The sequence below is a fragment of the Lissotriton vulgaris genome, chromosome 5 (assembly GCF_964263255.1).
Source record: "Lissotriton vulgaris chromosome 5, aLisVul1.2, whole genome shotgun sequence".
Lineage (NCBI taxonomy): Eukaryota > Metazoa > Chordata > Amphibia > Caudata > Salamandridae > Lissotriton > Lissotriton vulgaris.
The window spans coordinates 2,020,598,480-2,020,616,430 of record NC_141693.1 but is presented as its reverse complement, the minus strand read 5'-3'; the positions used below and the strand labels follow the sequence as shown (position 1 = coordinate 2,020,616,430).

General features: G+C 48.0%; 1 protein-coding gene across 1 annotated transcript in view; it reads left to right on the top strand.

The window, feature by feature from the left end:
• The window catches only part of DOLPP1 (dolichyldiphosphatase 1), a 52,477-nt gene extending 35,803 nt beyond the window's left edge, over positions 1-16,674 (top strand). The window contains exons 5-8 of the mRNA XM_086924850.1: positions 7,129-7,227; positions 8,609-8,737; positions 9,022-9,111; positions 16,104-16,674. Of these exons, the coding sequence (XP_086780976.1) occupies positions 7,129-7,227; positions 8,609-8,737; positions 9,022-9,111; positions 16,104-16,140 (355 nt within the window). The 3' untranslated portion in view covers positions 16,141-16,674. The remainder of the gene's footprint in view (positions 1-7,128; positions 7,228-8,608; positions 8,738-9,021; positions 9,112-16,103) is intronic.
• Positions 16,675-17,951: the final 1,277 nt, after the last annotated feature.

Sequence of the window (17,951 nt, the reverse complement as noted above, 5' to 3'; positions counted from 1 at the left end):
TAGTAACATATCAATGTCATTTTAATAGTCCACTTTCCTGCCAATCCGGCTGTAGCACCCTCTAGAACCTTCTCCTCAGAAGCTCAAGCCCCCAGATTTTCTACTGCACGTCGTGTGAAGGGAGTCTCCCTGAGCTCTGCTCAGTTTTTTCCGCAACTTCAAGCTTCAAACCTTCTAGTATGTCTACAACAAAAATCTTTAGTCAGGCCCTGGTCAGCCTGTGGAAAACTTCGTCTTTTCTCTGAGGACCCTCATAAAAAATGCATTTATTGCTTGTACCCGGAGGAGGAGTTGTAAATTTTGTAGGACATTTTCAAATAAGACCTTGAAAGATAGAGAGGCCCGTCTCCTTCTGTGGCTACAGAAGTTGAAGACCTCAGACAATCCGGTGTCTGATTTAGAGAGTGTCTTCTCGCCAAGATATGACCTCTCTTAAGCGTGGGTCTGAGTCTGATGTTCCTTCTCCTTTCCTTAAGAAAAAGAAGCTTGTGGACGCTTCAAAATCAGTCTTCCCCACGGCATCTGCCGGCCTCTACGCCTACGGGACTTAGTTCTCTGGCGTCGCAGATCCATTCTGTGCCCTCGTCCTCCAAAACGAGCTGACGTCGACAACATCTTGCTCCATGTCGACGACGACTGCTTCGTCGACGCTGGTCCAGGAGGCTCGGCCTATTGCTTCCATTATCAAGATCTCGTTGACGGCGAAGAAACCTGTCTCGTCGACGACTCAGTCAAAACGCCATTCGTCGATGAAGGCTTCGTCGACTCGTCACTCATCGTCGACACCTTCAACTTAATTGACGACGGCATCGTCAACGGCCTCCATCCCGTCGACGGCGAGCTCCTCGCCGACGTCACAAATTAGGTCGACAGCAGTGAGCTCTCCCTCAATGCTTTCTATGGGCCTATTTTGTTCTATGGTACTTCAAGACTTTATTTTTTAAAAAGGATATACATATTATGGAATATTATTTTATGTGTGTGTGTATATATGTATATATTGTGTATATTTATGTATATATGCTTCTTACTACTATGTTATGTTATGTTATGTACCTCGCAGCGCTCGCTCTGGCTGCCTGGTATCTGTATCTCTGCCTCACATTTGCCTTATTTCAGACCTGTTAATTGCGCGCTCGCATCTGACTAATTTGCATAGCTAATTATTTTCATATTGTCTGCGCGATCGCTTTTGACTTTTAGAATCACTTTGTTTAAATGGTGTGCACGCTCGCACTTGCCCATTAGCACTGTTGATTGCCTTCATTGTGAGTGCGCTCGCATCTGCTAAGTGCTTGCTTTGTCGAGGGACTGCATTGTACATCGGACTGCCCGCCTGTTGAGCTATTTGTCTGTTTACAAGTTCCCGGCCATTTTGTTTGTTGTGCCTCGTAGCGAGGCTCCCCAGCACGCACCCGCCTCCCAGACGCCCCTCCCTCGCCCCTCCCCCTCCACTATCCATATATGACAGATGCATTTGCGTGCAGCGTTCACGCGCAGCGGTCGCGCTCCACGCGCGCCGAAGGTGCGCCAAAGGTAAGCCCGTCTACGCCCGTCCGCGCCTGGACCGCGCCCAGCGCCAGACCCCCTGGTCCTCGTAATGCCCACCCCTCCCGCATTACTTACGATGCCACCACCCTCCTAGCCCTTAACCCCGGCCGTTCCCCCAACTGCGTCCAAGCCGCTCCTGGACACACCCATGGACCCTTCTCCTGCAACTCCTGCAAGTTCGACGGCACCAAGAACAACTCCTCATCTACGAACACACAACAGATATCCGACCCCAACCACCTACAATGCATCCTGCTCAACACCCGCTCAGTCCACAGGCACGCCATCGACCTCTGGAATCTACTAGACACCATCTCTCCGGACGTCGCCTTCCTAACAGAAACATGGATGAACGCCACATCAGCCCCAGACATCACCATTGCCTTCCCGGAAGGCTATAAGATCATTCGCAAGGACCGTACCGGCCACACAGGAGGAGGCATCGCTATCGTCCATAAGAAATCCATCCGCATCTCAACCAGCTCAGACGTCAATCTCGCCAACACCGAACACCTTCACTTCCAGATCCACATCGACCCCCAAGACCACACTCAGAGGCACCCTCCTTTACAGGCCACCAGGACCCCGCGCACAATTTAGTGAAGACATCACGGACTTCATTACTCCACACGCGCTCCCCTCCGAGGATTACATCCTTTTGGGAGACCTCAACTTTCACCTTGAAAAGAACAACGACCGCAACACCACCACCCTTTTGGACAACCTCGCCAACCTCGGACTTAAACAACTTGTCACTACCCCCACCCACATCGCAGGTCACACACTCGACCCTATCTTCTCCTCCAGCAAACATGTCTCCTTCAGCCACACCACAGCTCTCCTTTGGACTGACTACAGCTGCGTTCACTTTACCTACAACAAGCCCACATCCAACAACCAACCCCAACCCACTCTGCAAAGAAACTGGAACAAAATCACCACCGATCAGATCTCCTCATCGCTTCTTCTAAACCCCCCAGCCCACTCCTCAAACCCCGACCAAGCAGCCACCAACCTCACCCAATGGTTATCCAACAGCGCCGACATCCTAGCACCACTGAAAAAACGACAAATCAAACTAGGCAGCAAGAAGGCCTCCTGGTTCAACGATGATCTTAAGGAATCCAAGAAACTCTGTCGCTCCCTTGAGAAGGCCTGGAAAAAAGACCCAACCACCAGCACCAAGGACGCCTTCAAAAACGCCACCCGCATACACCACCAACTGATCCGGAATGCCAAGAAAGCCGCTTTCAAGGACCGACTAGATAACAACGCCCACAACAGCAAGGAATTATTCAACATCGTCAAGGAATTTACCAACCCCTCAGCCAACTCCAAAGACATCACCCCCTCTCAAGCCCTCTGCGACTCCCTAGCCTCATTCTTCCACAACAAAATTGCAGACATCCACAACAGCTTCGACAACCGACCCGAAGACCAACCCACCCAACCCCCTGCAGGACCCCACCCCCCTTGAACATCCTCAATGACTGGAATCCAATCTCCAATGAGGACACCATCCGTCTGATGAACTCTATCCACTCAGGATCCCCCACAGACCCATGCCCTCACCACATCTTTAACAAAGCAGACTCCATTATAGCACCGCACCTCCGAGACGTCATCAACTACTCCCTCAACTCCGCAACCTTCCCGGAAAGCTGGAAACATGCCGAACTCAGCGCCCTCTTGAAGAAACCCACAGCTGACCCCACCGAACTCAAAAACTACCGCCCTATCTCACTTCTTCCATTCCCGGCCAAAGTCATCGAGAAAGCGGTCAACAACCAGCTCGCCGCATTCCTCGAAACCAACAAATCCCTCGACTCCTCACAATCCGGCTTCCGAGCCAAGCACAGCACTGAAACCGCCCTCATCGCAGCAACAGACGACATTCGAACTCTACTGGACAATGGAGACACAGTCGCCCTCCTCCTCCTCGACCTCTCCGCAGCCTTCGACACGGTCTGTCATAGCACCCTTTTACAACGCCTCAGAAACGTCGGAATCCAAGGAAAAGCACTGGAATGGATCACCTCGTTCCTCACCGGAAGAACCCAGAGAGTCCGCCTTCCACCATTTAAGTCAGAGGCCACTGAAGTCATCTGCGGCGTACCACAAGGATCTTCACTCAGCCCCACCCTCTTCAACGTATACATGAGCCCCCTCGCGGTCATCGCACGCCAACACAACCTCAACATCATCTCCTACGCCGATGACACTCAACTGATCCTATCTCTCACCAGAGACCCTAACACTGCCAAAACCAACCTGCATGAAGGAATGAAAGAAGTAGCCGACTGGATGAAGCACAGCCGTCTGAAACTGAACTCAGACAAAACAGAAGTCCTCATCCTAGGCACCTCCCCCTCCGCCTGGGATGACTCTTGGTGGCAAGAGGCCCTTGGAAAAGCACCCATCCCGACGGACCTCGCACGGAACCTGGGCGTCATCCTGGATTCCTCACTCTCGATGAACAGACAAGTCAACGCCGTTTCTTCATCTTGCTTCAACATTCTTCGCATGCTCAAAAAAACATTTCGTCGGATCCCCACCGAAACTAGAAAAACGGTCACCCACGCTCTGGTCACGAGCCGACTGGACTACGGAAACACCCTCTACGCCGGTACCACCGCAAAACTCCAGAAAAAACTCCAACGCATCCAGAACGCTTCAGCCAGGCTCATATTAGACATCCTGCGTAAAGAACACATCTCTGGTCACCTGAAAAACCTCCACTGGCTCCCCGTCAATAAGAGGATTACTTTCCGGCTCCTAACCCACGCACACAAAGCACTCTACGAAATCGGACCCGAATGCCTCAACACACGACTGTCCTTCTACACCCCCTCCCGCCAGCTACGATCCTCCAACCAAGCCCTTGCCACTGTACCTCGCATCAACAAAACCACCATGGGAGGTAGATCCTTCTCCTACCTGGCAGCTAAAACCTGGAACTCACTTCCCACTCACCTTCGCCTTACTCAGAACCACCTAGCATTCAGAAAGCAACTTAAAACGTGGATATTTGACAAGTAATTCCCCACCCTTCTTCAAGCGCCTTGAGACCCTCTGGGTATGTAGCGCGCTATATAAATTTATTGACTTGACTTGACTTGGGACTCCCACTTCGACGACGGGGAATTATTTAAGCATGTGAATCTATGAAAGACACCAATACTGGAGAACCACAGTTTACAGGTAAGTAACTTATGTTCATACTAGGCGACAAAAGGAGCATATGGCAGTTCCTTTGACAAAAAGGCAGATTGGAAAGTTTGAACACTTTTTTTTTTTTTTTTTTTATAAGTTATGATTCTCATCCAAAAAAGGATGACTACATTTAACCAGTCCAGAGCCTATTGTAATGTAATGTAATGTATGTGTTCTTGTAAAGCGCACTGCTGCCCTGAGGTGTTGTGGCGCTGTAGACCGCTGGGCAACCCGTCCTGTCTATCCCTGTGAGATGGTCCCTACTGGGCATCTCCAAGGTGAAACCAGGCATCCCTGGCGAATGTGGGGGGCCGTTGTAGAGATGTAGCAAGCTAATGCCCAGAGTTGCCGAGTGTGATCCCTGGTTGGAGTAGGCACCGAGGCGAGAATTATCGAGTCCGCTGACCCTGGTCCACGACCCTGCCGCGTCTGGAAGTGAACCCTGGTCCCGGGCCGTCCTCTGCTTCCGGGTCTGCAGCCTCTAACCGGTGAGCCACACCACTCCACTGTTATTGGGTTATTGCTTGCAAAGAGGAAATGCATCCATTTCGTTAATGCCAAAGGCTCCTTCAATAATATGATTTATAAACCGCCTGGTTACTCCCCAGGTTGTCCCCACGCTACTCAAGCTAAGACCTGTACTGACCCTTAGTAACAAGCTGGACCAACCTAGGTTGTGGAAAGAACCAGGTCTTACAGTTCTTACAAAAGACTACTTTCGTGTGGGTTAGGGGGAGATGGCTACCATGAGCCCTAAATAGAAACCTCCATAGTAGTCCTATTTGCAGAGCGGCTTCCAGGAGATCAGTTAACTCCTATTGAAGACACGGCTGTCCACAATATGACTCTCTGTGGCACTTCTGTGGTTAAGGAGCACTCCGCCTCTCTATTCACCTCTACTTTGATAGTTTGATGCTGAGTTTGTCATTCAATGTTTACAAGTATCGGTAAAATATTATAATGAAGGACTTGTTTTAACCCTAGCACGCCATCACAGGAATTTTAATGTAATCCCTGCCCACCTCCCTGAGAAACCAGGAGGTGGAGTTAGGTCGTCAGTCTTGTAGTAGGATCGCAGCGAATCACAGAAGCTTGGCAATGAAGTGCTGGTCACGTGCCAGAGCTGGCTTCCTTTAGGAGTCCAAGGCAGCAAATCACAGAAGCTTGGCAATGAAGTGCCGGTCACGTGCCAGAGCTGGCTTCCTTTAGGAGTCCAAGGCAGCAAATCACAGAAGCTTGGCAATGAAGTGCTGGTCACGTGCCAGAGCTGGCTTCCTTTAGGAGTCCAAGGCAGCAAATCACAGAAGCTTGGCAATGAAGTGCCGGTCACGTGCCAGAGCTGGCTTCCTTTAGGAGTCCAAGGCAGCAAATCACAGAAGCTTGGCAATGAAGTGCCGGTCACGTGCCAGAGCTGGCTTCCTTTAGGAGTCCAAGGCAGCAAATCACAGAAGCTTGGCAATGAAGTGCCGGTCACGTGCCAGAGCTGGCTTCCTTTAGGAGTCCAAGGCAGCAAATCACAGAAGCTTGGCAATGAAGTGCCGGTCACGTGCCAGAGCTGGCTTCCTTTAGGAGTCCAAGGCAGCAAATCACAGAAGCTTGGCAATGAAGTGCCGGTCACGTGCCAGAGCTGGCTTCCTTTAGGAGTCCAAGGCAGCAAATCACAGAAGCTTGGCAATGAAGTGCCGGTCACGTGCCAGAGCTGGCTTCCTTTAGGAGTCCAAGGCAGCAAATCACAGAAGCTTGGCAATGAAGTGCCGGTCACGTGCCAGAGCTGGCTTCCTTTCGGAGCCCAAACGCAGCCTGGGGGTTGAATGCACAGTTCATTTGTTACTCTGTAAAGCACAGATTTATTTTGAAGGTTTTATATAATGCGAACAAGACGCTTGCGGGTATCAGAGCACTTTACATGTAGATGTAGGAAACCAAAGTAGACATAGCAAACACAGTTATAAGTGATTCCGATATACGATAATCAGAAAGGTAAAATCTAACGATTAAAATATGGAGCAAAACCACTTTTTTCACTTTTCCGTTAAATAAATAGTCTTTTAAAAACCTCAAAACTATCTTTTAAAGGGAAGAAAATAAGCCTTTAGCCAGCCATGTTTTACAATATGTATAATTAAACAAGATCGATTTTCATCACACCGATGCAGAGCTGTTCCTTGTTAATGAATTCATTAATTGTTGGCTCATTCTAGGCTGGATCTCCTCATCCCTTTGAGGAGGAACATTGAGGGCTGCTTAAGCGAGACATGCTTCACTTTCACAGGAGTAACAAAGCTCCTCCTTGGGGCTCTACTTTCAAACAGGACAGTGTGACTGACTCATTTGCAACACCTGCTTTTGTATTTTTCTTTTCAGAATGCATCAAACGAACAACGCTCGCTGCCTGGACTTATTGTGGAGACACATTCTATCTGTGTGCCTGGTGACGGGAGCTCTGCTCGTATCGTATAGTCGGTATGGGATGTTTGCTAGTCCATTATATGTTTTTGAAGTCTGCTTGTTCACTCTCCCCTTGGACCTGGCTGTGCTCCTGGTACCTTCCTTTCATACTTCCTCAGACTCAATTGTTTGTGTTTTTTTATCATAAGAGTTCCAGGATTTAACCTCCTCCAGCTTAGCCCCCAGCTTCTGTGCGGTTTACTCTGGTGGCCATCAGCCCCATATGAACTATGGTTCGACTTATGAAGGGGCTGTACCTTTGCTCCATTTGGTTGCCTTAGGAAAGGTTGGATTGAGGAGTACACTCTATGGCCCACAACTCACTTATAAAATGTCTTCCTTAAAAACTTGAATTGTCCCTTTTTTATCTTTCTGGCAAAGGACACCTGGTAGAAAGCAGTAGCAATGAATAACCGAGCTTTTGCCTCTTACAAAAAGTGAGGCCTCCTTTTTTTCAGTGCAACTATTGTATCGTAGACACACGTACTGGACATTTTTGGATGTAGCTGATCAGTTGGCCAGTCTTCCTTATGGGTTGGCTGAGTGTGTTTGTAGCTTGTAGAACTGTTGCCGCACAGATGCTGCTCCTTTACTTTGATCATTGTGATTTCCAAGCCTTGGTCTCCGAAGTGCCATTAAAGTTTTTTTTGCGCCCGGTTAAGCGTGGTTGAGGCTGGGAGACTCGAGCTCTGTGTGATTCTCTTATCTCCTCTATTGTCTAGTCTGCTTACCCTGAGGCCGAGCTCTTGTGGAGTCTGCCTGTCACAACAATGCAGTTCTATTGAGTCAACATGCTTTCACCTTTGGTGTATCTTAAGCTTCTGTGAAGAGTGTGTGATCACTTGGGGGCTGCAATGTCTCAATTTCTATGGAGTCTACACGAGTGCCCTGGGGTGTCGCTCCCTGTTGGAGTTTCCTTCTACTGACAGTTGATGCTTTGTCTGAGCGCCAGTGTAGTCTTCGTGTTCTAACTGAAGTTGAGACTGAGCTTCTCTGTAATCTGCATCCTCTAACAGTTGATGTGGTGCTTCCATTCCAGTGGAGTCTGCCTATTCAGTGGGTATCGCTATGTCTCCGTTCTAGCGCAGTCTGCCCACTTCTGTGGGTGATGCTGCATTGGAGCTATTCTGAACTCTGCCTTTTCTGATCCGTATAAGTTTGGGTGTGCTTGTCTTCAGCTTGAATGCTCTGATGTGTGATGCTGATCGCTTGTGAAGTTTGCCTTCTCTGTTAGCTCTTTCACTGCCTCTATGGCACATAAATACATTTTAAAACACGGAGAATGAAAGGGGTAATTTTTAAGGTCTTGTGTGGTCGACCAATGATGGGCAGGGCTGTCTATAGGACTCGGATTGCTTTCTGATGACTGGTATGTACCATTTCCTCTCTTATGCAGAGTGTACCTGCTGTACCACACGTGGAGCCAAGTGGCATATGGTGGTGTCGTGGGATGTGTGATGGCCATCGCATGGTTCGCCTTCACACAGGAGATTCTAACCCCGCTGTTTCCTAGGATCGCAGCATGGTAAAACCTTTAAAATCATACTTTGTGGGAGAGTACTGAAGCATTCAATCTGTGAGTTGATTTTGAACTTGTTGCATGTTGCTAGCACAGCTTTTAAATGATTTCAGACACCAGTGTCTGAGTGCAGTGAGTCAAAAGTGACACTCATGTAGTGGTACTAGCGGCAGTGAATGGGGTCAGATGCATATTTCCTTAGCAAAGGAAGGGCGCTGATTGAGTAAAAGAAACTACAAACATGGGTAGTAGGCTCCAAAAATTGTTTATTTTGTCTCCCTTTGATTTAGGCCGATTTCAGAGTTCCTCTTGATCCGAGATACTAGTCTTATCCCCAACATCCTGTGGTTTGAGTACACGGTCACCAGGGCTGAAGCCAGGTAAGGACCCTTTTTCACCATCTTGTTACCCTATCTTGTTTACATTCCACTCAGAAATAAATATTTATGGGCCACTGATTTTGTTCTACTTCCGCTGCAGCTTTTTTCTGCAATCTATTCCTGGGTTACCGTAAAAAAAAGTATATTTGGTAGATGGCGTTTAGGCAGTCTGAGCAAACCACTGTCCTATAGCTGATTTCGCAGGGACCTTACTTTCCCATATTTGCATCTATTCGATGCTAGTACGTTTTGTGTTTCTAACTTTATATTGCCCTGCCTATTTCTATCTAATTTACTGCTGATTCCATGGTTTTAAAAACAGTTTGATGGTTCTTTAACTCTCTGGCCTTCCCCGGTGGCTTTCCTGCCGTTTGCTTCGGAGGGAAGTCTCTATTTTTCCACACTTCCAGTGGCACGCTTCCGGTAGGGTTAGCAGTCCAGTTTCCTGCATACCCTATTTAGGAGCATGCTGGAACGGACGCACAGTGTACGCAGGCAGCGGGAGCGCCACTGGCGCGCCTAAGACAAGCCCAGACTCTGATTCTTTTTTAGGAGAACACAAGATTCAATGTCAATTTTCAAGTGATGCCATTCACGCTTCACGCCCTCCTGACCACCACACTTGTTTAAAAATGTTTATCGCTGAAAGATTGCCTTTAGACGAAACGCAGTGAGTGCATTGTAAGATAGCAATTCCAATATTACCATGCAGGATAAAATATGACATCACTAAGCCCTCTTAGTCTCTTATGACCCCCATTGAGCTTCAGTTTGCCCTTGTTAATGCAAGGTCACTTGTGAAACAGAAATCTGAAATAGCAGAATTTATTAAAGACTCTAAACTAGATGCACTCATTGTAACAGAAACTTGCGACAGGATGCAACCAATCCTGATTTTACAATAGCAGTACCTCAATGTTTTGAAATCTTTAGACTGGATAGACCATCAAAAAGAGGCGGAGGACTTGCTTTAATCCACCGGAGTGAGCCAAGGACACATTCCTCAGAGATCCCCACCACAGATTGTGAGGCCTTTCTTTTTAAAGAAACACCAAGTAAGGAAGAGACTTTTAAAGGAATATTAATCTATCAACCACCTCGTTTAAAAACTAAATTCTTGACCGGCTTTCACTCACTGTTAGAGCTAGGTATCCAATCCAATTATTTCACCATACTTGGAGATGTCAATTTTCATTTAGAATCAGCGACAGATAAAGAAACATTAAATATCCTTGAAATTACATCTGAAATAAACCTTAAATAATTGATACATGACCTTACACATCTAGCTGGTCATACGTTGGGTGGACTTTTTCCAATAATCCGCTATTGCCAACCTTACTAGACTGCCATTAGTCTGGTCTAACCATTGTGCAGTACCTTTTTAATTATAAGTTATCACCATCCTGTCAGATCACTACTTCCGCTGCCAGCTAAAATTGCAGAAAAGATAATCGATGCAGAACTACCTAATTTTATTTCTGAGAATCAGCTTTTAGCCCCCAGTCAATATGGGTTTAGAGCAAATCATAGCACTGAGACCGCATTGATAAATACTACTGAAGAAATACGAATGACATTAGACAGTAGAGGGTAATCTGCTCTTATTTTACTGAACCTGGAAAAACTCCTACTTTGCGAACATCCTTTCTATCAGGGAGATCGCAAACTGAGATCTGGGTCAGTTTAAATCCTCACCATTTACTTTACGTTGTGGGCTCGCCAGGGCTCTTCATATAGCCTGACGCTTTTTAATATTTGTCTCTGAACTTGCCCCTTTGATTAAAAGTTTCAACCTGAATCCAACATCCGATGCGGACGACACCCAATTGGTGATCTCAGCTGTGGATAATGACGTCAACTATTCTCTAAGATTACACGATTGTATGATCGCCCGGAATAGCTGGCTGAGCAAATACTGCTTAAAAGTGAACTCAAGCAAAACAGAGGTTCTCTTATTAGGTAACCTCTCTTCAACGTGATCTCCTGCTTGCTGACCAAACAGCCTAGCCCCACTCCTCCGCCCCCCCCCCAGCCCCCACCCCACCCCATTCCAGTGATTAAAGCCAAAAATCTTGGCTTTATCATGGATGAGAAGGTCAGCTGTGAGGCCCAGGGGTCTAAGGTAGTGTCCTCCCCTTTCTATACCATTTGAACTTTCATTCTAGGCTGGATTGTTGTAACGGCTTATACATGAATCTCCAGGTCAGAAAACTTGGAAAGCTTCAGGCGGTACAGAATGCAGCCGCCAGATCGATCCTGGATGTTCGATATCGGCAGGCATTCAGGATCTTCATTGGCTCCCGGTGCAACAGCGGATTAAATATAAGGCACTCTGTGTTGTTCATAAGGCCCTGCACAGAGAAGGACCAAGATTTATATGGAAGGCTTTTAGCTGGTACACTCCTGGTAGAACTCTTCGATCCGCCAAGGCTAGATTGGTTACCACCGTAAGAGTTAGAAGAGCGAGTTGGGGAGGAAGGAGTTTCATTAGCTCTCTTCCGTTACATCTTAGGACTATATCTACCCTTCTTGTCTTTAGAAAGGAACTCAAGACTTGGCTGTTTTCGAAATTAGCTATACCTCATCATAGTTTGTCCATGTTCCTCAAAGCGCCAAGACACCCACGAGTATACGCGCGCTATACAAGTTTCAATAACATAACCTAACATAGACATCTAGCCGCAGATTCCTTACCTTTTGATTTTCCCAGGCATCAGACTGGATCCGGAAGATTTTTCTTTGAGCAGTACCCTTGCGTGCCATTAGGTTGCATCGGTCGGCTCTGTGTGATGTTGGTGTTGTCTCCGCTGTTGTGGCGTCTGCGTCACCTATATAGGTGCCACCCCAGCACTCTGACGTTTGTTCTTTTCTTTCTACGCCAGCACAGATCCGTCAAGAGTCTCGCTTTTTTCGACATTTTGTCAAACGTTTTTTGGTGTGTAGGTTTTTTCACCATGTCCAAGAAGACTTCTTCAAGCCATGCGGTGCCTGCCACAGTGCCATGTCTGATCGGATTCACACTTGGTTTACCGTCTTTGGTGCCGAAATCACGACTATGACTGCAAGTCATGCTCCTCCTGCCGGGCCATGGCTCTGAAAGCTTTGAGGGAGCGGACCCTAAAGCTGCTTGCGGCCCGGTGCTCGGCACCTTGTAGTTCGCCCCAGAGGTCTCGTTCACGGTGCCGGTTGTGAGGAAGGTCTGGCCACCACTTCGGTAGCCCCAAGTCTTTGTCCTCCCACTCAAAGTCTTAGTGTCTATCATGTAAGAAGCATTAACATAAGAAGTCGAAGCATCATTCAGCTTCTCCCCACCCGCTGGCCGACGCGACAGAGGAGTTTCTGTGTTCTAGGCCTCGTTCTTCAAAACCTGTGCCTTGGTTAGCTCTGCTCTTTCCAGTTTATCTGGGATCCAGAGCGACGCCCTCCCAGCTCATGGAGTTTTGTAATGCTATGCACCTCATATTTGGACGACCCAACTCTACCAGCTTGCCTTTAGGCCCGTAGGCTGAGGGGACTCAATCTGGTTCCGCACCAGCGGCTCCAGTGGTACCCTTGTGAACTTCCCTGGTGTCAGTCCCGGGGCCAAGACTCCTGGCGCTGCACATGCCCACTGGCAGCACCATCCCCAGCCAAACTTCTTTTCCCGATGATCCGGAGCCAGATAGGCTGTAGAACTCTTGGGTTCTGTATCGTTTCCACAGCCCTATTCTGAAGGGCTACGAATAAAGGAAGATTGGGAGGGTCGCTGGACACTTTACAAGACTGGTGTGAGGCGAGGCCAGTGGACTGGGTACCTCTCAATATTCTGGCCTGCATTCTTCTTCCCCCTACCCTGGCTACAGGGAAGGGAGCATCCTACTCTGTGGTTTTGTGGAGGGTGCTGAGGTCCTGGACCTTGAGCTCTCCAGTGGCTGTCAAGACTAAACTCACAGAGGTCCTGCAGCCTGGTGGTTGCTCATCCGAGCTCTTGCTGCCTTTCGACGATGCCTTAACTGATGTCCTATTGGGCACCTGGTCCAAGCCCAGCACAGGGTTCCTGTGAATAGGACAATTGCCCACCATTGAGTGACACCTCTTTCCTCGCCAACCACCCTAACCCTTGGAGTTTGGTGGTCCAAGCCTCTACCTCCCAAGGCGTATTCCCTCCCGCACACCCGGATATGGGATCCAAGAGGCTGGATATTTGGGGTAAGAATTTTTTTTTCCTCCTCCTGCCTTTCTTTGCAGTCACTGAACACCATGTGCTTATCGGTCCATTATTCCCACACTTTATGGGAAACTGCTGCACAAGTACTGCCACAGGTTCTGGAGGAGGCTCAGGCTATCCTCTCCCAATCGGTGTCAGACTGGAGACATGCAGCAAAGTTCGCCATCCGTTGTGGACTGGACATGACCGACTCACTGGGCAGAGCACTTTCAATGACAGTGGCTGTTAGACGCCCTGCTTGTTTGAGGACTTCTGGCTTTTCGGGGGGTATCCAGGCCTCTCTTATGGACATGCCCTTTGATGGCACCCATCTCTTCGAAGACTAGGCAGCCATGGCACTGGAACGCTTTAAGGACTCCTGGGCTACGGTCAAATCCTTTGGCCACTCGTTTTCAGTCTACCTTTCACGGCTATGGAAGGGGCTTTCAGCTGCTCCAGCTGCATCCCAGCCACAAGACTGCAAGTCCAACAGCCTCTGCATGGCCATGCGTTGTTTCGGCCCGTGCGTTAGGCGGAAAGAGGTCTGGCCAGTCCAGCGACCTCGGGGCCCCCCCCCCCCAACCCCTTCCCCCGGCACCCTGTCGGTGGCAGAGTCAGACATCACCTCCACCTATAGCAGAACATAACATCGGAAAGGTGGGTTCTTTAGGTAGTCCCAAGGGGCTGCACTCTCCCCTTCGAGACTACCCCACCTTCATGTCTCCAACTTAAGACTGGCTGATGAAGGATCACCTGACTTTGCTTCAGGAGGAAGTCATGACTCTCTTGGCCATGGGAGTTTTTAAGGGTTCTGGCGCCAGACGTAGGCTGTGGTTGCCAATCCATCTACTTTCTGGTCTTGAAAAAAGAAAAGGGCCTGCACCATATTCTAGATCTGCGAGCCCTCAAGTACTCCCTCAATAAGGAAAAATTAAAGATGCTCAGTTTAGCTCAGGTCTTTTCTGCCCGAGACACAGGAGACTGGATGGTGCATTGGACTTTCAGGAAATCTTTTTTCACATTCCTGCTCTGCCCACCCATTGGCACTACCTGAGGTTCACGGTAGGCCACAAGCATTTTCAGTTCCCCATGTTCCCCTTTGGCCTTCCCAACACCTGTCAAATGTTCACCGAGTTGATGGCGGTGGTCGCAGCTCGTCTGCGCAGGTTAGGGGTTTCAACCACCCCTTCCCCCATCTCGACAACTGGGTGTTGATGGCATGATCGCCCGAGGCTGTTGTTTCCCACCTCCAGACTACAGTGGACTGTAGGAAAGTGCCCCTTTTTTGCATGGAAGCGATCGTGAGTACATGGGCTGGGAGTCTGTCAGCATGAACTCCAAAGCTCCATGATGGCTTTACTAAAGACTGAGGAATTTGGTCCCAAACTTCTCAGCACATTATACTCTCATTGATGCCAGTATTGGATTTAATGTAAAATGTGCTCAGATGGTGCTTCTTGAAGATGCCCCCTGAAAAATGTCCTGCCCTGGTGTGGTTCCTGACTGGCTGCGAGCCATCTGCCGCCACCAGACAGGTTCCTGGACCCTTGGGTAGAGAGCCTCTGCACTCTAGTGACTGAAATAACGCACATCCTGCGCAGAGGTGTCATGCCTCCTTCCCCAGGATGGGCCTGGTCCACAAAGGGGAAGCTTCAATGACATCAGTGGGAAAACCTAGGAAGAAAGGGAAGCGTGCCTACGTTTGCCTACCCCACCCCTCAGGTGGGGGAGGCGAGGTGAAACACACATCGCAGTCCCCTTCATCTTGAAGATGAGGGGACATCCCGCTCCCCTCAGTCATAACGAGTCATCTGCCCCCTCCCACTGGAGGTAGGCGTAAGGGAGGGTGTAGACACCCCAGGGAAGGGACCCATTGGGCTCAACTTGCACACCCCTACGATGCTGCTAAATCTAGGTATTTAGTGGTACCCCTGAACTATCATGCCGGGATGCTTGATAACTGCCAAGTTACATCTCTTTGGAGTTTTAATATCGAAATGCTCAAAGTTTGTAGAGCTCTGGATTTAAAGGGTACCTCTGGTTAATGTCTTTCCTTTTCTTAGTGGATGCATTGGTCTCTTAAGCGAATAATTTGTTAATTACTTGAGCATAACCTAGCTTCCCTGGTGAGGTTGATTTTTCATCAATCTTTGGGTGAGGGTTGGTATTGGTGGGCATTCAGTTTGCCTTGGTGGGGGGTAATTTGTATTAGCTGTACATGCAATTATCACTCATGTCAATCATCCTCATTGGACACTGGTATTATATCAGCGAGCCGCGAGATGGGATTCCCAGGGAAAATGTCTAGCCACCATTAATGAGGTGCATTTCTTGTCTATAATTGTACTTCACTGTCATGGGGGATAGTCCTCTTCAAGGAGGGTGGAGTAATTCCAGGGATCTTCCATTCTGCTGCATATTCTGCTGCTCCTAGTAGGATACCCGCTAGCAACCCCCTGCTCAATTTAGACGTTGCGTCTTCTCTTTATTAGTTGATGCTTGCTTTATCTGGGTGGAAAGGCACACATTGGCTTGATTGGTATGTGTGTGCATATTAGGGTGTTTGACTGGGTAGGATGAGTAGGTGCCATCCTGTCTTCGGGGAATGCAGAGTTCATTTACGAGTAGTTTGGGAGAGTAAATAGAAAAAAGGTTCCACCTTTCGGTGGCTGCATGCTACCTAAATGAAGCCATGACTGAGAGATGCCGCAGTTTACCTAATTTCTTTTTTCAGTAGGATTTATCTTGGTTGCCTGTTAGCATGCTGATACTGTGTTTTATCACCTGTCTGTTCTTTCTGCAGAAACCGACAGCGCAAACTGGGTACGAAGCTGCAGTGAGAGCTGATGGCGACTGGAGGGGGGGAGCCAGAATCTAGCATTTCTTGGAGAAAGACCGAACAGTGACTTGTGCAGACCTAGAAGCAGCAGCAAGGGACCTTTTAACAGGGCAGACCAAAGGAGAACGGAGTCTCCCAAGTGCCTGGGGCTGTGGCATGCAGGCCAGTGCCGGCTGCTCGGTACTGACTGGCGCATGTGGCATGGTGCAGGAGCCAGAAGTGTATCTGCACAGTGCCTGCACACTTAACAGATGGCACCCACTCTGCCCTACTGCGGGCTCTGGGTGTCTGAAATAAAGATGAAAAAACTGATCATGGGGGGGGACACACGTACGCAAATAATGCCTATTTCTGTGAAATCTTTATGGCACGAGAAAACACTTTTTATTTATTTATAATTTTTTTAATGGATCTTTAGTTTTCTGAGGTGTGGGTTAATTGGAGAGAACATTGATTTGGCATTTCATAGACAGATTGTTTTCCTCTTGTCTTAAAGGGCAGTTTGGAAGATAAAAATGTTGCACTTTGTAGAAAACCTGAAGCTTTTGTTTTACTTTTAAACCTACTTGTTTTAAGTGCGCCTGACTGCATGTGTGAAGCCTGCTTGTGAGATGGATCTGTGCAGACATTGTGTTGCTGTTGCTCTGTGTAAAAAAAAAAACAAAATGGGAGGGGGGCGGGGGGGCTCTTTTGTTTCAGATTCCCTGCACTTCTAGATATAAAGCATCTGAAAACATTCCCAAAAAAATCAGTTGTCTCAGAAAACTGTATAATTATTCAATGCTATGTAAAGCAATGAAAGCAAAGTATGTTTTGATCAACTAGCATTACTGAGTGTTTAGAGACCAGGTACAGTAAATACGGACTTGCGAGCTTTGACTTATGGGGCCAGCTGTCTCTTCCCTTAATGTCATTATTCGCTCTTAAAAGGAAGAGGTGTCATGGTAAGTGTGAAGTTTGAGCGTCATTCCTGGAATAGTTAAGCCTTGGGCCAGTATGCACTTTGATGGATGCCTACTTAGCCATCTGTGCATGCCTTCACCCACACAAATCCTAATGTAGTGGTCTTGTAGTATGAAGCACCATACTTGCTGCTACCTTCGGTGCAGACATAAGGTTAGTGTGGTGAATGCTGCATTTGTGAGCATTTAGATATAAAACTGACTGGGAGTGTAGAGAGTAATATGGGCTGTCTGGAGTAATTCCTTGTAAGGGAAGATTCAATGAAGTGTTTCTAATATAAGAGGATGGTTGAACACATCAAATAAGATCTGCATGGGGAAATTAAAAACATTGTACGTATCTTAAACACGTTACAGTAGGTAAAACACCAGTGTATGCCTTTTTAGTCTGTCTCAAGCCGCTGGCTCTGCACTAGAAATCTAGGGTTTCGTCAGCAATAAAGTCAGACTGATTTGGGAAAGAATTATCTCCCCCACTCAGGAGTTCTTGGAGGGCAACGTGTGCTTCTCACTTTCTGACTGATCTATTGCACTATTTGCCCAAACAAAAGTTCATCTGGAGAACTGAAGGGTATTATTGAGAGCATCAACACCACCAGTGCCCTGTGGATCCATGCCCTTTCTTTTATGCTGAAGGGCCTTCCTTTAGTTACAGGTCTTTCTGAGATCAAAAAAAGCTCATTTATGGTTGGCTGCAACCCAGCCTGTCTAAAAGAAAAAAAAATCTTGGTTGTCCCTAGTGCTGAAGAAGTCACCTCATGACCCAGACAATCCGGTCTGCTATAGCTTTATTTCAAGGACTCCTTTCCTGGTGATGGTAGAGTAGTGACTGCAACTTCTAGCATGGCTT